The sequence below is a fragment of the Apteryx mantelli genome, chromosome 22 (genome assembly GCF_036417845.1).
Source record: "Apteryx mantelli isolate bAptMan1 chromosome 22, bAptMan1.hap1, whole genome shotgun sequence".
In the NCBI taxonomy this organism is placed as follows: domain Eukaryota; kingdom Metazoa; phylum Chordata; class Aves; order Apterygiformes; family Apterygidae; genus Apteryx; species Apteryx mantelli.
In genome coordinates, this window is record NC_089999.1 from 5,186,464 (window position 1) to 5,204,924 (window position 18,461).

Consider the following 18,461-nt stretch of genomic DNA (forward strand, 5'->3'; position numbering starts at 1 on the left):
CGACTGAGCTCTGCCCGTGCCCCCTTGGACACAGTCTGTGCCTCAGTTTCCCCATCCGTACAACACAACTGTTGTTGTTGATGCTCTTAATAAGGCCTGCTGGAGATCTACTGATGAAAAGTGACCTAGGTATCATAATGATCTAGGTATTATTATTATTATTATTATTATTATTATTGTGCATGGCAGAATCAGTTTGATCCAAAGTCAGGGGGAGCCCTTCCAGGTGGAAGTTTCAAACTGGGTTTTCAGCCCAAGTCCTGTTTCAAGAATATTGCAAGCCCGACCTTGGTCCCCGTTTTGGCCTCCGTGGTGTGGGGGGAGCCGTGGTGAGCCCCCGTTCCTGGGCGCTGGCTCGAGGGCTCGTTCGCCCCACAGCACAGGGGCCGCGTGTCCTTCCACTTCTCCACCGTGAACTGGGCAAGTGGCCTGTCCAACCTTACAAACTGTCCCACGCCCCCAAAGCCTGTCTTTACCATCTCAAACGACTGTGCGTTCACCTCTGTAATACTTGTATGCAAATTGCTTTTTTTCTTTTTTTTTTTTGCCTATACCTAGAGGTAGTCAAGGGCTCCGTATCAGTCATATTTAGGAGAATAAACAGGGTAAAATGTCAGTATTTCCCCTAGTTATTGAAACCTTTGAAGTTGCACCTTTGGACCGTGCAGGATTTTCTAGACCTCTCGCACCTGGGTCGAAATGTAGGTGCAATTAAGGAAAAAAAAGAGGCGGTCACTTACAAGTATTCGGAGGTCAGAAATTCAAAAAAAAAAAACAAAAAAGGAAAAGGAAAGGCAAGGCAAGGCGCGGGGCGGGCGCCGCCGCGGAGGCAGAGGGCGGTGTCGCGGGCGGGGCGGCGCGGGGTCCCGCGGCCGCCGGCGCGGACTACAAGTCCCGGCATGCCGCGCGGCGGGGCGCATGCGCGCCGGGCCGGGGTTGAGTGGCAAGTTGTTTGTTACAGTGCAGCCCAGCTGCTCGGCGCTCGGGCTCCGGCTCCTGCCCGCTGCGCTCCGCTCCGCTCCGCGCCGGCCTCCCCCCCCACCGCCGGCTCCAACTTCGGCACCCTCCCGCGCCCCCTCCCCGCCCCCGCGAGCAGGAGGAGGAGGAAGAGGAGGAGGGGACGGGCAAAAGGCACCGACCGTCACAGCCCCCCTCCCCCTCCCCATTCAAAAACACAAAATAACCCCCAGGGATAGATGAACTACAAATGAGAAAGAGGAAAAGATGGAACTGCACATCCTAGAGCACCGGCTGCGAGTGGCCAGCATAGCCAAGGAGAGCATCCAGCTCTTCACCTACGGCTTGATCAAACTCGCCTTCCTCTCCTCCAAGACGAGGTGCGTGCTGGGGGGGGGCAGCGCGGGGGCAGGGCGCTGCGCTGGGGGCGCCCCCCTTGCAAGGGGGCAGAGTGCGGGGGGGAAGACCCCCCCCTTGCTGCAGGGGGGCCGAGTGCTGGGGGAAGAGCCCCCCCTGCAAAGGGGCAGAGTGCGGGGCTGGGGGCGCCCCCCTTGCAAGGGGGCAGAGTGCTGGGCTGGGGGCGCCCCCCTTGCAAGGGGGCAGAGTGCGGGGCTGGGGGCGCCCCTGCAAGGGGGCAGAGTGCGGGGCTGGGGGGCGCCCCCTTGCAAGAGGGCAGAGTGCGGGGCTGGGGGGCGCCCCCCTTGCAAGGGGGCAGAGTGCGGGGCTGGGGGGCGCCCCCCTTGCAAGGGGGCAGAGTGCGGGGCTGGGGGGCGCCCCCCTTGCAAGGGGGCGGAGTGCGGGGCTGGGGGGCGCCCCCCTTGCAAGGGGGCAGAGTGCGGGGCTGGGGGGCGCCCCCCTTGCAAGGGGGCGGAGTGCGGGGCTGGGGGGCGCCCCCCTTGCAAGGGGGCGGAGTGCGGGGCTGGGGGGCGCCCCCCTTGCAAGGGGGCGGAGTGCGGGGCTGGGGGGCGCCCCCCTTGCAAGGGGGCGGAGTGCGGGGCTGGGGGGCGCCCCCCTTGCAAGGGGGCGGAGTGCGGGGCTGGGGGGCGCCCCCCTTGCAAGGGGGCGGAGTGCGGGGCTGGGGGGCGCCCCCCTTGCAAGGGGGCGGAGTGCGGGGCTGGGGGGCGCCCCCCTTGCTGCAGGGGGGCCGAGTGCTGGGGGAAGAGCCCCCCCTGCAAAGGGGCAGAGTGCTGGGGGGAAGAGCCCCCCCCTTGCTGCAAGGGGGCAGAGTGCTGGGGTGGGGGGCGCCCCCCTTGCAAGGGGGCAGAGTGCTGGGGGGAAGACCCCCCCCTTTCTGCGAGGGGGCAGAGTGCTGGGGTGGGGGGCGCCCCCTTTTCTGCGAGGGGGCAGAGTGCTGGGGTGGGGGGTCCCCTCCTTGCAAGGGGGCAGGACGCTGGGGGGACACCCTACTTCTGCAAGGGGGCAAGGTGCAGGGGTGGGGGCACCCTCCTTGCAAGGGGGCGGGGTGCTGGGGTGGGGGGCGCCCTCGTTCCTGCAAAAGGGGACAGGGCGCTGGGGGAAAGAGCACCCTCCTTGCAAGGGGGCAGGGCGCTGGGGCGGGGGGGGCACCCTCCTTGCAAGGGGGCAGGGCGCTGGGGTGGGGGGGGCACCCTCCTTGCAAGGGGGCAGGGCGCTGGGGTGGGGGGGGCACCCTCCTTGCAAGGGGGCAGGGCGCTTGGGGTGGGGGGCACCCTCCTTGCAAGGGGGCAGGGGGCGGGGGGGGCACCCTCCTTGCTGCACGGCGACAGGATTTGGGGGAGGGGGAGGAGAGAGCAATTGCCTTCTTCCTTCCCCCCCCCCCGCCCCAAGCCTGAGGGATGGCGGTGGGGGGCCAGCCGCGGAGTTTGCAGCCCCCCCCTCTATTTGCAACGCTGTAGATCCCCCCCCCCCCCCCCACGGAGGGCTCCTGCCTGGCCGCTGCCCCCCCCCCGGGCACCGCGCCGGGGCTGCACAGAGCAGGTGGGGGGGACCCGGGGGGGGCCCGGGGGGGGGTCGGGCCGGCTGCGGGCGCGGGGCGAGCGCCCGACAACAAAGGCACCGGCGGCGGCGGCAGGAGGAGGAGGAGGAGGAGGGGGAGGAGGGTTTTCTCCCCGCTCCCCCCCCCCCCCCCGGTTGTTGTTGCTTGCGGTACTTATTAAAAAGAGCGAATCGTCCAAACGCGTGTTTGTGTTAAAAGGTGCTTTTCCAGCGCTGGGGGGGGGCGCATGCGTTGCGCTCGGTGCTCTTTAAAAAATTGTGGTGTTGAGTAAGAGGGGTTGTGGTGGCTGTCCGAAAAAAAAATATATATATATTTTATATATATATAGTGGAAGGCGCTGGGAAGAATTTTTTTAGGGGGAAAGGAGGAGAAAAAAAAAAAAAAAAGAGGCTCTGGCCGGTTCGCTGGGTGGATGGGAGCTGCCTGGGCCTTTCGGAGCAAAACAACTTGAATTGCAAATGCGTCTTCTGTGTCTTCCGTCGGCTTGTTGACTTTGTGGGTCTATTCAGAAAGAGGAATGGGAATGTAAATAATATAAGTCAAACTCTTCTTGTTTTTCCAGCCTGATAATTAGTATCTCGGTTTTCTCCCCGGATTCGTCTCAGATAGCGTTTTGGTGCGAAGAGGGGGGGATTTCCTTTAGCGGCAGGAAAATAATGAATAGCCGATAAATTTGCTCTTTATTTCTTAGATTGTTTTATTCCAGTCGGTATTGCAGCCCTCTCTCTCCGATAATGCTTCCGGATGAATGGAGCTGTTTGTGTTGTAATTTGATTACAGTCCCTTATCTCGCAGTTAAACTTCATGCGTTGAAATTTCACTCTGATTTGGGGCTCATCCCATTTGGCTCGCCGCTGACGCTGGTCGCAGTGTAATGTATCTCGGCACCTTGTTTACTGCTGGCCCTGCGTGCTCAACAGGCTGTTAAAGGCTCTTAAATCTAAAAATTCTGGGTTTTAATATGTTATTTCATTGCTAAGGGAAAGTGGTTGCTGACTTGAGGGGGGGGGCGCTAAACAGGGTGTTTTATTTCCCGTTGCTTAAAATGTCAATATTAATGTCAGCATTATTTTATTTATTTAAATTTATTATTATTTTTTTTTTTTAGTTCAGGGATGGTCCGGTTGCCTTTTTGCCTCGCACAACAGGTCTCACCCTGCAGGCTGGGCAGTGGCGAGTGGGTGAGGACGGCACCGTGTGTCCTCTGCGCTGGGCTGCGACACCCTGCGCGCGGCTGGGTGCAGCGCTGGCTGGTTCGGCGACGCCGCTGGTCGCTGTAGTACCTGGCCCTTTCCGTGCCCGGCACTGTCGGTGGCGTTTCTGGTGGCTGCGTGGCATCTCGCCTGTTGGGGACAAAAACTCAGTTTGCGGAAAGTTTTTTTTGTGTTTGGCATGGGAAACTTTCCGTATTTCCTTTCTGCTTGTTTTGTTGTTCTTGCTGCCAGCAGGGATGTAGGGAACCTTGTTTGTGCCGTTTCGGGACAGCTGATAGTACCCAAGTGTTGCTTTCTATTACATGTTTCTACATGCCGTGAGGCAAATAAGGTCCCTGCCCCACGAACCTTCTCTCTGGTGGACACCATGCAGACGAGGAAGGTGAAGGTCCCTGGGAGACATAACTGTGGATTTATGAACACACTCTTTCTTCTCCCTTCTCCTTAAAGAAGGGAATGTGCCCAGGAACTGATTATTTTGTGTGTGAGGCAGATGTCCCCTCCCCACCCACCCCATCTGAGAAGGACCAGGTGGGAGATGATGGGGGAAGGTGGCTTTCAGCCCTCCTAATCTTCTCTGCTGAGATAACAAAGATGCCAGTTGCTTTTACCAGCTATGTTTTTTTTCACAGCGAGACCTCAAACAGGTTTTTACCTGTGCTGCAAGGCTGCCAGTGAGAAATAATAATTTGTGGGACAGATGTGCTCCGGAGAGGTGGCAATGACATCATTGTTGTCTTAATGTTAGCAATGCAAGAAACTCTGCGATTTTACATTAGGCTCTTCCTTCTGAGGAGCGATCTGGGAGGAATTTGAATCTCTCTCACGTTCTCATACGCTGGGGAAAGAGGCTGGAACGATTTTTAAATCTTGTACGTTTTTCTTAATCCTCTTGGGAAGGAAAAGTAACAAATCTCCCTCTTTTTAGTTGGCCTTTTGCCACTTACAGTCTGCCCTTGTTCGTGCCCTGAGTCTTTTAATTCAGCTTCTGTTACAATAGCAGTATTTTTTTGAACAAAGAACAGCAATTTTGGAACTATTCCGATGGCCAGAAGCAAGAAAGCAGTTAATGAGGTGAAGAGGTGAGACCAACGGTGAATAAAATGGTGGGCTGAGCAGCGCTGAAAGAAAAACACTGCTAATCGTAACTTTGAAGTTATGCGTGAGTTAATTTATGCAAAGGTGCATTAAGGCAGGTAGTCCAGTAATAAATAACAGCGAAGCTCCCGAGCAGTTGCACTGAGCGATGATGCTCTGCTTGTGTAAATAAGTGCAGACCTATTGATTTGAACCGCGCTCTGCCAGGCGCCCTAGCAGAAAATCAGTTCTGCGTAATTTTTAGTCGCGCGCTGCAGATTTGCACGTCTCGTCTTCTCGCTGTTGTGCTCAGCGTCATCCTAGCGCTTTACCGATTGCGTTGGTTCGGCAGATCCTTGGTGGCTTACTCCGATGGTGCACCACGTGTTTGCGTGTGCAAGAATAATGACTGCCGCCTGGTTTTAACATTGCTTTTCCTTTTGCACGTGCACGCGTAAATGTGAGTTGTCTGGGGTGGGGAATGGTGCTGGTCTGATCTACCACCTTCAGCTACCTGCATAGCGCCACGAAAAGACCGGCGTCCCTCCCGCCAGAGCTAAGCGTCCCCTTTCCGCTTCCTCGGTCAGCCTTAAACTGTCTCTTGCTACTGGGTGATGTGCCACAAATGACCTGTTTGAGGATTTGATAGACACGCTGACATGCTGCCACGCTCCTGTCTTGTTTTTTTTTTCCTGCTTGCCGAACAGTTTTAACTACATCTCCCTTTAGTGCCTGGGGATTAGATCTGACCGGAGGGGGAGGAAGGATAGTTGTGAGTCTTGCTTGGATAATGCTTCCAGCGAGCCACCGGTGCATGCACTAGCGAGAGGGAAGGTGAGCCTGACCTTGTCTTTTGAGTGTATATAAAAATATATATAGCTGAGTTTAAGTCCTGGAGAATAAAGCGGGGTCAGGGATCTCCCAAGCCCTATATCTGTATAATGTGATTATCCTCTGCTTGCTGATTGCTGGCTAATGCTGTGGTAGACCCTTGAACATCTGGAGTCAATGAGCTAACAAGTAGCCTTTGCTTTCTCAGGTCCAGTGCCCAATGTAAAGATTTGGTGGTAAACAGGGAAATAAACTAGCTGAGGGAGAAAGGTATCATTTAAATTCTAACGACGTGAAGTTATGATTGGGCTGGCGAGGTTAGTTTGCTCGCTGGGCTGTGCGGTTGAAATGATTGTAGGTCATGGATGTAGCATGGCAAATTTTAAAATCTCTAACTGAGAGCTTTCTGGGGCTGTTTGCTTTGAATTGGCCCTGGTTATTCCCGGGTGCTGAAGAGGAAGAACAGGTTCCCCTAGGCGAGGACGGGAGCTTCATCATGGAGGTGGCCCGAGCAACCCTTTCAGAGCAGCCTCCAGCTTGGTTCCTTCTGCAGGGCGCTTGGCTCCTCTCCTCAAGGTGCGTTGGCGACCCCGGTGCGGGCGCTTTGCAAGGCTGCCGGTTTGGCACCGGGCGCGAGCAGGGCTCTTCCCCGCCACGCCGGAGCGGGTGCGAGGGCCGGGCTCTGCCCTGCTGCCGGCCCCACTCATCCCGCGCCGGCAAGGCAGCTCCGAGGGAGCGTATCCTCAGCAGAGAGACGCTGGGAAACGTTCGTTCTGCTCGAAATGCAAACAGAAGCAAAGGAGGATAAACCGTACTGGGTTTTCCGCGGCCTTTGAACAAAGGGCGAAACCAGGCTTGTTATCGCTGCTAGCTTTGCGATGGTATTTTTGGTAATCTCTCTCTTTTGCTTGGTAATAATTGACATCTGTACTTAGGAACAGTGTGTTGTTGCTATTAATATCAGTGTTTCTCATTCCCCAATCACTTGTTTACTGTCCAGGAGTCCTGCAACTGGAGAGACTGGGATAAAAGATCTGTTTCGGATTTCAGCGCCCAACAGGACAAACAAGTGCTTAAAATGTGTCCGTGCATCATTGGAGGACGTTCAGGAGATCAGTGGTCCATTTCTTTTGGAATAAACTTAGACAAATGAGTGTCGTTTATCCTTTCTGGTGAAGTCGAGGCTGGTCTGCAACACTGGGTGATCTTCTGGCAAAGAGAAGTTTCCATCATCGTTAAAACCTTTTTTCTTGTGTCCTAGTAAGACCCACTAAATAAAGGCTTTTGCAGGTGTGAGGACAGTGTTTACACGTTGTTCGTGTTTTCTTCTGGTGTGACAAAGACCTCTATATGCCTTGATTGGGGGGCATGTGAAGGGAGTGCGATATCAGAGGTGTAGGGACTTCTTTCTCTGTCTGGCTTGTTGCCCATCTGTTCGGGAAGGATGCGAGTGCTCATGTCCAGACCCCGCGGGGGGCTGGAGGGATGGGTAACCTGATGGCTAAAACGTTCTGCCTGTCCTTCCCCAAAGCGCTGTGCCCCCGGATTTGCATTCCCATGTGCACGTATGGTCCTGAATGTGTTCCTGGATATTCAGGACCAATAAGAGCAGATGAGAATAAGTGAAAAAGAAGAGAATAAATGTTACTTATTTGGGCCTAATGAAGGATGTAAGCTCTTTAATTGTGAATATTGTGAGTCTGTGCTTAGGACTGCTGGGTGCTCCAACTGCTGCTGCACCTGCAAGGACCTTCTCTGGTATTTTAATACATGAAGCCTTGGAAAGAGCAGGTTTCTTTCCTGATGGTCTCCTATTGTTTATCCATAAGCGCTTAGAAACTAAATGGGATTCAAGAGGTGGAACAAAAGCACTGGATCAATCCCACGGCGTAATGCCAGGGAGCAATGTGTTGCTGGAGAAACGTTGGTTTAGATGTCGGTCATTGTTTCAGGGCTGTTTGTTTTTTAAGATCTTTTTCCCTCTCTGTACTTGGACGTTTGCCTTCCAGATAAATAAATATCTGGCTGTAGTTTGAAGTGGGGCGGTTGTTATTCCTTATTTACCGTGCTAAACTGTTTCTATCTATTGGCAGAGCTGTCGCCTAGACATAATGCATCATCTGGAGATGAGATACGAGATCAGTGGTGTAAAGGCAACGCTGGTGCCCACTGATGTTGAGCTGAGAAATAAAAAACAGGGAAAAAATATTTGTCTTTTGCCATGTAACTCATTAAAACACCCTTCAGCTGTACATTTTTTTATTGTGTTATTTCAGATGAAAGTCAATATTTAAATGAAAAATGTGACCTTTACTGGTTCCTAGATGACAACTTCTGCAAGCTTGGGTGCTCTTACGTTTCGGCAGGAGAGCGATAGTATGGCAGGTCTGTTAAGGAAAGGTATGACTATTGGGCATTTGTCATCACGACACAACAGTTGAGTTGTTCATTAACACAATAGTTTGAATCCACGGCCTATTCCTTCCACTGAGTTATAACTTAAATTAGGCCCTGTTTGATGGCTGGAACTATTTGACAATACCCTGTTTGTGCTCCATAAAGATGTAAATCTTTCCACTTAATTCGACTTTTTTGTGTGTGTGCATGTGTTGAGCACACTAATTTATCTATCTGTGTATTACACAACTCCTTAATCATCCTGCACGTTCGGTGTTTAACATATTTGGACAAAGGCTTCAATTTCTTTTTTCGGAGGAAAAGGTGCAGATTTGTTCTTTTGTTTATTGCCAACGCCGGAGTAAACTCCAGCTCTGACCTACTGGTAGCTGAAGGCTGGCGAGGGAAGAACGATACAAGAGGAATGTGAGGAAATGACTCCAATCGCTGCAGTTCAGCAGTTACAGAGCCAAGCTGTAATTTGCAGTTATCATTTCAAAGTGAAAAGATCTCTCCTCCCCTCGATCCCTGAGCTTAGCTTGGTTTTGTGTGACTAAGATATAGTTATTAAGAGAGAAAACAATTAACAGACAAAACGTTTTATTGTGGCACAAAAGAACTAAAGATCGATTGGGCTTTTTTTTTGGTGACTGTACAATCCCCTGTTGGTTTCAGATTTACTGTACAGAGTTTTACTGTGCTGACCATGGTAACAGAGACTCCGATTTCGTTTTTGTGGTCTGGTGTATAACAAACACTTTGTACTGGTTGATAAAGTTTTGTTTTTGCATCCAAAAAAAGCAGCGAATGGCTAAACTTCCTTACCAACCAGAATCGACTTCCTTACTTTGGTCTGTTAAATATGCTTAACCGGAGTTTAAAATAAAAAGTCTTTCTCTGAACTGCAGCCTACTTGAAAAGGCTCCCAGCTGCAGTGCTGAGATACCAGATCTGCGGTTTAGCACATGGAGAAGTGGTGAGTTTGGTGATGGCAAACCATTGGTTAACTTCTGGGAGGCTTCTGAGATGCTCTTTTTTGGAGATATCTCAGTGGGCAAAGTGGTGGGTTTTTTTTAAAGAGTCCTTTCCAGTTCATCCATCCATTCAAGTTTCCCTAATGTGATGGAATAGATGTCTTTGAGATACTGTGCTACCTATTGGCCAGGAACTGTGGGGAGATGTAGGCTGTTGTTGCTGGTAGGCTGTCCTTGACCCAAATTCTTGCAATGCAAGTTGTTTATGAAGTAGGAGCCCAACCATTATGTCAGCGTGAACGTGTGTTTGATCAAGATGTGATGGTGAAGAAAATGTTCTTTCTCGTTATCTGCAAAGTTGTGGTGTCCCCACTGCAGAGGGTACGAGAGACGTCATAAGATGTTGCGAGCCGTGACGCTTAATTTAGGGTAAAAAGCAACCTTTAAGTATTATAAAATATTCAAATAGGTGAATTGAAAAAGATGCTGGGGCAATTTCTGAAGACAGGAGGGGAAACCTTACAAGTTTTGACACGGTTGAACAGTTAAGATGTAGGTGTGAGTCTCCTTCCCTGTCTTTCTGTTCAGGGTTTTCAGAAATGCTATGTGTTGGAGAATCCGGGTAATGATGTCTGCTGTTTTTAGTGATGCCTGCGTATTTATCCTAGTTCTGTGGTTAAAAGATCAGCGTTAAACCCTCTATTATGCCACAGATACATCCTGTTTTATGGGGCAAGTTGGTTGAAGTCGACAAGTCCTTGACTGAAATGGCCCATGTTCATCTTGTTTCACATTTGTACTTTTTATTTTTCTTCCTGAAGAAAGATTGACTCTCCTCTGTTGATAACATTTAAAGCACTCACTTGCAAATAAATGTAGTCTTGGCAGAAGGAAAAAAGGTTATTCTTAATAACGAGAAGGATACACTCTGTATGCATCTAAGCAGCTGTATACATTAACATAGACTTACTCAGCCTTTATGCTTTTTCGGAAGATGATGGATGACTTATTTGTTACATGATTAATCTTTTAGCTGTGATCTTTTTCAGGCTGCTTTTGGGTGGAAATTGGAGTGTGATTATAACATGGAAAACAAGCATTTTCACTTACTGTTTTGGTTTTTTTTTAAACTAAGAAACAATGTTACATGTGCTGAATACTTAAAAAAAAAAAAAAATTATCTGAACCTATTTTGCATTTACAACTAACCAGTTTAGTATGATCTGTGCTTAATGAACTAACCTGATGGTGACTTGAGCCTATGCTTGGCAAGACATTAGAGCTACTAATCTCAGCCTCCCACACCTCCTCCTTGTTCGCAAGCTGGAAGAAAAAAACAAGTTTACTCGCTTTTTTCAGTTCCTAATTTGTTTCTCAACCTGGAATGAACTAGTGATCATCCTGTACTAAACTGAGTAATTCGAAATGAAATATTCTGTCTCCTTGCAGAAGATGCTATTGCTGTCAAAATCTGGCTTATTGCGTAAATGGACCGGTTCCAGTTGCTTTGTCACTGATTTCTCCTCAATTGACTTGTTAAATTTTCTTTGAATTTTCAGCAGCAAACATGCTTCTTCTGAGTATTAATTCTTATTTGAATTATCTTCTGTGCACCAAGGTTGCCATCACTCCAGAAATCACTTCAGATAGCTTTAAATCAGATCTGCTGAAGTTAAAACGTGCTTTACTTGTTTTCTTGTCCAAACTTCTTGACTGTAAAATGGCAATGTTAGAATTAACCTGTCTCTCCCCACTGCGGGGATAAATACGGGACAGATTCTGATATACTTGGATGATATGTTTTGCGTTGCATGTTCTTAGCCATTTGGCATTTCTGTAAGCCCGGCAGAGCGTAAATGTGCATGGGCTATCTGCTTCTGCCTGGCTCGCAAGGCGTGAAACCATGCCCTGGTGGCATCTCCTCTCCTGAGCCCACCAGCTGTTTTAGAATAGTCAGTGCCTGGTTTCCCACGGTGCGTGATGGAAATGTGTGTTTTGCAATACTTACCTCTTATGGACTATGGGGACGCAAATTGAGATGGATGATTGTTTTTGTTAAGTGGCCTTTTTTTAGGCAAAACTCGGCAGTGTAGACTGTCTATAAAGATTTCTGTGCAAAGGAAATTAATAGATCCTTCTGGCACGTGAGATGGATTTGGGCTGCCTGCACTGCAGGCAATGTAACGGTAGTCACAAATATACACGACAACTGTATTCCTAAAGAACAGAGCATTATTTTCAACATGGGGATTTTTTTTTTGTTTGCTTGATTTTTTTTTTTTTTTTTTTCCAGAGTCTCTGGCATACAGGTGTCATAGTATTTTGATAGTTACCAGGAACCACTTTATTAGACAAGAATAAAAAGTGCAGAAGAGGTTAGCAAGAATTCAGCTTGACCAAAACTGGCTTTATGGTTTCTTCAGGGGGGAGGAAGATGGCAAAGCCCAAGGTTGGCCTGGTGAATGAGGGTGGATGTCTCACAACAACGTGGGAGCCTCAGGCAGGGCTTTGGCAACGCTGTAGTGCAATCTGAGCCTTGGTGTGTTGTGCTCACTCTGAGCCTTATAGCATGTCTTCTTCACAAAACAGAAAATCTTCCTAGAATGGTTGAGGTTGGAAAAGATCTCTGAAGATCATCTTGTCCAACCCCCAGCTCAAGGCAGAGTCAACTCAAGCAGGTTGCTGAGGATCTTGTCCAGTCAGATCTAGTACCTGACACTGTGCACTTGGCTTTGCTCTCGTGTGTGTTGACCGGTTGTTGATCCTGCTGATGTTGTTTTGTTGTGTTTGGTATTGCTTTCCATACAGCGTTATAATTTGTGATTTAACGTCTCATGTAAACAGGACAGAGGGTTTTTTTGAAGGCAAGAATGAGATTATACAACCTCTCAGCTTATTTTGGAGAGAGAAATTGTCTGTATGCAGGAAAAACTGTCTACTGTACTAATTTATTGGTCCTTCAAGTTTCTGTGTGAGCATTTCATGTGATCTCGCTGTTGGCAGTAGTAAACCGTAAAAAAACCCTAGCTGGCATTAGAGCAGCCTTGAGGCTGCTCTAACTTTAACTTAAACTAGAAGCCACAAAATTCCATCGCCGGATGAGAACAAGGCTGGCTGTGGGACAGGGCAGGTGCTCACGTCGGTGCCGGTGCAGACGGCTGAATTTCCATTTGCAAGGGGTTGGATGGACCTAGCGAAGCCGCCTCTACCCCAGCCGTCTACATGGGAGCTTTATTTACGTCCTTGCCGTGGTTGGGGGAAAGCACTCGACTGGAATCCAGTCCCGATGTTACGTGTTTGAGTGTGTTTGCGTGCAGCATTGCGTGGTGGGTGCCGAATCGCTGAGCTGTCCCCTCTCGAAAGCCAGAAATACTTCTCCTTTGCACAGGGGTGTGAAATCAGCCTGGAATGACTAATGCAAGAGGACTTTGCGTGTCCTGCACCCCCTTGAAAGGCTTTGTTCATGTTGATGGTGCTTGAATTGTAATCTTGGGCAATAATTTAAATATGAAGCAGTTCCGAAACAATATGGTTATCTATTAGTTTTTAATGATCTTGTGAAGCAGTGGATTTTGAATGCCTATCCCACCGTAAAGGTGATAATGACCTAATTATTGGGGGAAAAACAGGAAAAAATATGTCAGGAATAATAAATAGCGTGTGTACATATGCATAAAATGCTTTGTGTGAGTTTGTCCTTTTGAGATGTACATGAGCATATTCTTTAAATTCATTTTTCTTCTATGTTTACAGTTTTGTTTTGTTTTTTGAGGCTTTAAACCAATACATCCTTGGCTGTTAATGCATGTTTGATAGCCTTCCATGGCACATTACTGCTGTTTGTCTCCTTTCAGGCTCCCACCAACTGGAACATATCCATGCATTTTTCTTAGGGATTTTTAGATGGCCACGGTGCTTATAACAGTTAATGACTATCTTTAGGCGCAGTCTCTGTTGGCTGAGTAAGGGAGGGTGTAGTTAGAGGATCATAGCGAAGCAGTTGATAAAATTCCTGGCCCCGACTCAACAGTTCCCACCTCCAGTGTTGTGGAGGTTGCTGTCAACTTGCCGAGTGCAATCGAGGTTCAGAGGAAGGAAAAAAAAAAAAAAAAAAAACCCTTTGCAAAGCCAAATCATTTTGATTATCAATTTGTGGTGCAGGTCCAGAGACAGGTACAGTGGCACTGCTATGGGGTGGTTAATTTTGATGTTGGAGTAGAAATGATTGTTTGACCTTTTTCACCTTTCCTTGCTGCCCAGGAAGATGGTCAGATGATTAGGTCTCGTTGTAGGGATAGAAATAACTTATTGGTAAAGATAGGCGGTGCGGGCATGGCAATGGTCTTTGCCTTGCTCCAGCCTATAGGGCAGGCTCATCCTGTATGTGCTGCTAGTATCGTGTTTTGAATATTACGTTTGCTCATTTTGTGTTTTTAATTTCAACAGTAGCGATTTTTCCCTTTGACTTGAGTTTTGTGTTTGAAAAACCCAAGGACAGGAATAGAATAGCTCCTGGATTCTAAATAGAGTGGTACTTTTCTCTCGGTTTGTTTAACCATGTTACTGATTATGCATTCCTTGCAGGATCAGCACAGAGAAAAGGACAAAAGGAATTTCATGGTGCTTAAATAAGTCTTATATAAAACAAAGTTTAAAATGAATTAGGACCTACCTTTTAAGCACTTGTCAAATGTTCCCAGTGTCAGGTTTTCTCCCCGCTTAGTGTTCATTCTCTATCAAATCTAATGTGAGGTGCAGGGTAATATTTTCCAAATCACCCAAGTCCCATTTAAAAAATAAATGCCTTGGCACCCTAAGGCTCACTGGACGCTGGGGGGCTCGGACGCGGAAATGCCTGTTGCTGTCGGAGGGGAGGACCCTTAGGGCCTGTAAAAATTTTCCTTCCTGGAGCGCCTAGCTGACCACCTTGCAGGACCAAAGCGTGGTATGAAAAGCACCAAGGGGGAGGCTCCGTCACGCGGACGAGAGCGAAGATGTAATCTTCATCTCTTCTGATGAGAACAAGTTGTTGTCTTGTTCCTCGCCTCTCTCCCCGTAACCCCGCGGGTTCGGGACTGCGCGTAGCTCTGTCTCCCCAGCACTGCTGCTTTTCGCTGCCGAGGGGGAAACTGAGGCACGCAGGGGGTCGGCGCCTCAACCGTCTCACAAAGCAGGTCTGCAGCGGGACCTCCAGCCCTGCACCAGCCCCCTGGAACTGGCTCCTCTCAGCAGGAGAGAGGAAAGCCTTCCAGTCCGTGCTTGTATTAGCCACGTTAAATCCTTGCTGTCCAACTGCTGCCTTTTCTTTCTTTTTTTTTCCCCCCATCTTCTATTCCTAGTTTTCGTAGGTTCATTCCTGGACATGTGGTCTGTTCCTCTTTGCTTATACCTTGAGAGAGAAATGTAGGTAGGGTTGAGACACAACCATTTGGGCTTCCAGTAGTGACAGGAGCCTTCCTGAGAGTCAGAAAGAAAGCAGCTAGGAGGGTACTTGTATGTCTGTGTGGTTTTACATATATAGATGTGTGTGTGTGTATTTATATATAATAGTTTGTGTAATATATACACACACATATGTGTGTGTATGTGCATATATGCACACGTGTGTGTGCGCATATATATATATATATGCATATACGTGTCGTTCCAAAGTCAGAGTGCTCTTGAAATGGAAATTCTCCCTGCTAGAAACGAGAGGTAGCTCCTGGTGACGAAGGAAAACACATGTTTTTTAGGGACTCTAATAGCCGCACTTCAGCATGGAGAGCGTTTCGCTTCCCAATATCCCTCGGATGACAGCTGCCGCGACGGAGCCTGGACGTGAGGAGCACGTTTCCAGGCGGCTCTGTGCCGGGCACGGCAACGCCGGAGGCTCCCGGGACAATAGCAGACCGCCGAGCTGCCAGCAGGGCGTCTGCGTGGACAAGTATAATCATGCCCCGCTCAGCTTTCAAGGAAATTACAGTTCACGCGCCGACTTGCTCATAATAGTGATGCATTGTTTGGCTTAATAACTTATTGGCTCTCCAGGAACCGCCGAGCGATCACTGTCATCGTACCCTGCTAATCATCCTGCTCCCCTGTCGTCCCAAGATGAACTAAGCACCTGTCACGTCACCTACAAAACCGGCAAATTGAGTGCACTATAATTTTTTTTAAGCCAGCAGGAACAATATTGCCCACCTTTTTTGTTCTGTTCCTTTGTCATTATCTTTATTGTATGTGGTTGCGTCTGCGTTTTTTTTTTTTTTAATGTCAAGTAACAAGCAGAGTCTTGAAAGGACATTGTCAAATTGCTGCTTTTTTTTTTCTTTCTTTCTTTCTTTCTTTCTTTTTCCCATTTGTAGAATCTTTGTTAAATTGCTGCTCTTGGTGATGACGGCTGGGGAGTGGAAGCTGAAATCCGCTTTCTTTATGAGCATTTGTTTTCCATAAAACATTTGGGGGGGGGGGTGATTTCTCTGATGTTTTTCTATTGTACCTAGGCTCCTGCTAGTCACTAGTAAACATAGCCTGACCATGGCCCTCTGCAGTAGCGAAGAGTGATTATCCCTGTTATAGAAATGTGGGATTTAGGCATGGGAAAATCGCCTGATTTACCCATGGGCATGCAGGGAGCTGGAGGGAGGAGGAGGAGGGGGACCCGCAGGTGTCCACAACCAAGGGTCCACAGATAGACAAATAGCTTTTACTAGATAATACAGCTAAATCTCTTCTTTAGATGTGTGGATGGAAAGTTAAAACTTCCTATCTCAAGACCAACCGTGCTGCCGTAACGTATCTATAGCTGGAAGCGAGGTAGCTTGGATAAATCCAGTGCTGTAACCACAGAAGTCGGTGTGGATTGAATGACCACCTATTTACTCGGATGGATTTTTGTAGCCGGTGCTGGTCTGGGCTGCTGTGTAGATGGGAGCTGTTTCTTGCCACACCGTTGCCGCAATGGTCAGCTCTCATGGGCCAAATAACACCCAGTTGCATGGAGTCCTGCAACATGGCTTCGTCCACTAATTTTAGATGGAAGATCCTTGGATGGTGCAAAATACCGAAGCTGCAGGGACACCTTCCCATGGTCAGCGGTGCATGAGTTGCCCAGGGGAGGCAGTGGACCTGCTCTGAGCTGCGCAGGCAGCCGAACCATAGTATCTCCTGGTCTCCAGGCTTGTGCAAACAGCAGGGTGAGCTATTTTTAGGAGACCAAAGGGGATACATGGGGATTTAAATGAAACCCAGAGCACCCCAGTGGTTTTTTTTTTAGTTTGGGGTGTTCGCTTTGGTTTCACCTTTCCTGTGTCTATCATGGCTTGGGAAAGATGATTGTATCTCCGAGTCGGTGACGGCTGGAGCTATAATAGGAGGGAGCCTTCTGCTGCAAGATTTATTGCCTGGCACGTCTACGTTGTCTGCTGAAGTGTCATCTTTCGTTGTGTTTTGGGGAGGGGCTGGTTGACTCTATCTTTGAATTGCATGAGAAAACATTTGGCCGTGTTTATCCTTGTTGATTAATGGATCATTCTTTTAGCTCAAATGACATAGGTCTTTGTATCTAGTGTTGAAAAATGTAGGTCTGGCTTCTGCTAATAAACAGAAGAGATCAGGTTATTGCAAAATAGTGGTCTGTGCAGAGGCTCAGCTTTGCATGCACTTCAAATGAATAAACTATTTCTGGCAACAAGAAGAGAGAAAAGTGCTGAGTAGGTATGTCCTATCCCCAGGATTAAAATTCATAATAAGGAAATACTGAAGATTACAGGTGTGGCTTTTTCTTTTGCATGGGAATGCTTCCCAATTCTCCAGAGGCTTGCTGCCTTTCTTTCCAAACAACTGAACATTGTTCAGGTAGTTTCCTACTGCAAAAACCTCATGGCTTGGTGGCTCCACTTGCTCTAGGGCCAACAAATGGCATTAGGCCCCAAGTCGGAGGCTGTACCAGTTGACTGCATTGGGCTGAGTTGAAAAGCATTCCCAGGTAAAAAAGAGAAATCACCAGTTTGAATTGGAGAGCCTAAAACCTAATGTGAAATAATGCCAATGTGTACTTTAAAATAACATAACCGCTGCATAACAAGTCACCTTCCTGCTTGCACTGAAATGTAGCTGACTTTGTAGTTATACTTGACCAGAGCTTTTTCTTGCAAAAGGTATTTCTTCCTCTATCATGCCTGCATAAACAAGTGAGAAATTCACCTGAGAGGGAATGATTTTGCCAACTTATTCATGCAAATAAGATATCAGTAGACTTGAGGTTTCTGGGAGAATAATCCAAGGATCCCAATGCATGCTACGCCCAGCAAAAAGGTTTAATTCATGTTGTATTAAAGGTGGCTCTTGATTACTTTGAGGTGAATGATGTAGATGGTAAAGCTCCTGTACAAAGAGGGTAGGAACCCCGTTTGGATGCAGGTGAGGCAGACTGAGAGCAGTCTGTTTTACCGGGGCTCTCCCATCCCGTTGTTCTCCTGAGCAATTGGGGTTTGTGGTGCTCCCAGCTTTTTGCTCTGCAGCTCCAGCACGTTTTGAAACCATCAGGCGTTGTGGTGAGTGTGAAGGTGCTGATACTCGGTGTGAAGGTTGCCAAAGCTGTGCTCTTCGACCTCTTCCCCTTTTATCACTGCCCTTGTGCTGCAAGATTGTCTGTTCAATGGTAGTGTACTGATGAAATAAACTCCGTGGTGGCTCTGTGCTGTAATTTCAGAGAACAGCCCTTCACCAGGCTCTTGACAGAAAGTGGTAAAAAGAAACAATTTTGTTCCCTGGGCTTGAAAATGCTGGTTAAGAGTTCAGCTGGCCCAGGACTACCTTTGACTTGGAGTCTGGCCAAACAGAGATTTTTAGCTCCTGTTTTAGACATGAGTTTGCACCTCAATAATTGTTCTCCTAGATGTTTAGTTTACAGCTGCCCTGACTGATCGGAAGCAGAAGGTGATGCCTCGCACTGAGAATAGTCCACGAGGCTGCTGGGCAATAGTTGCTGTCATGTTGGGAGAGGGAGGGTGCTGGGAAGGAATGGTGTTAGGCTTAACCAAGAGTTCAAGA

The 18,461-nt window shown here is 48.6% G+C and overlaps 1 protein-coding gene across 1 annotated transcript in view; it reads left to right on the forward strand.

The window, feature by feature from the left end:
* Positions 1 to 1,056: 1,056 nt before the first annotated feature.
* Positions 1,057 to 18,461, forward strand: part of CASTOR2 (cytosolic arginine sensor for mTORC1 subunit 2) — a 117,009-nt gene continuing 99,604 nt past the window's right edge. The window contains exon 1 of the mRNA XM_067309478.1: positions 1,057 to 1,337. Within this exon, the coding sequence (XP_067165579.1) occupies positions 1,225 to 1,337 (113 nt within the window). The 5' untranslated portion in view covers positions 1,057 to 1,224. The remainder of the gene's footprint in view (positions 1,338 to 18,461) is intronic.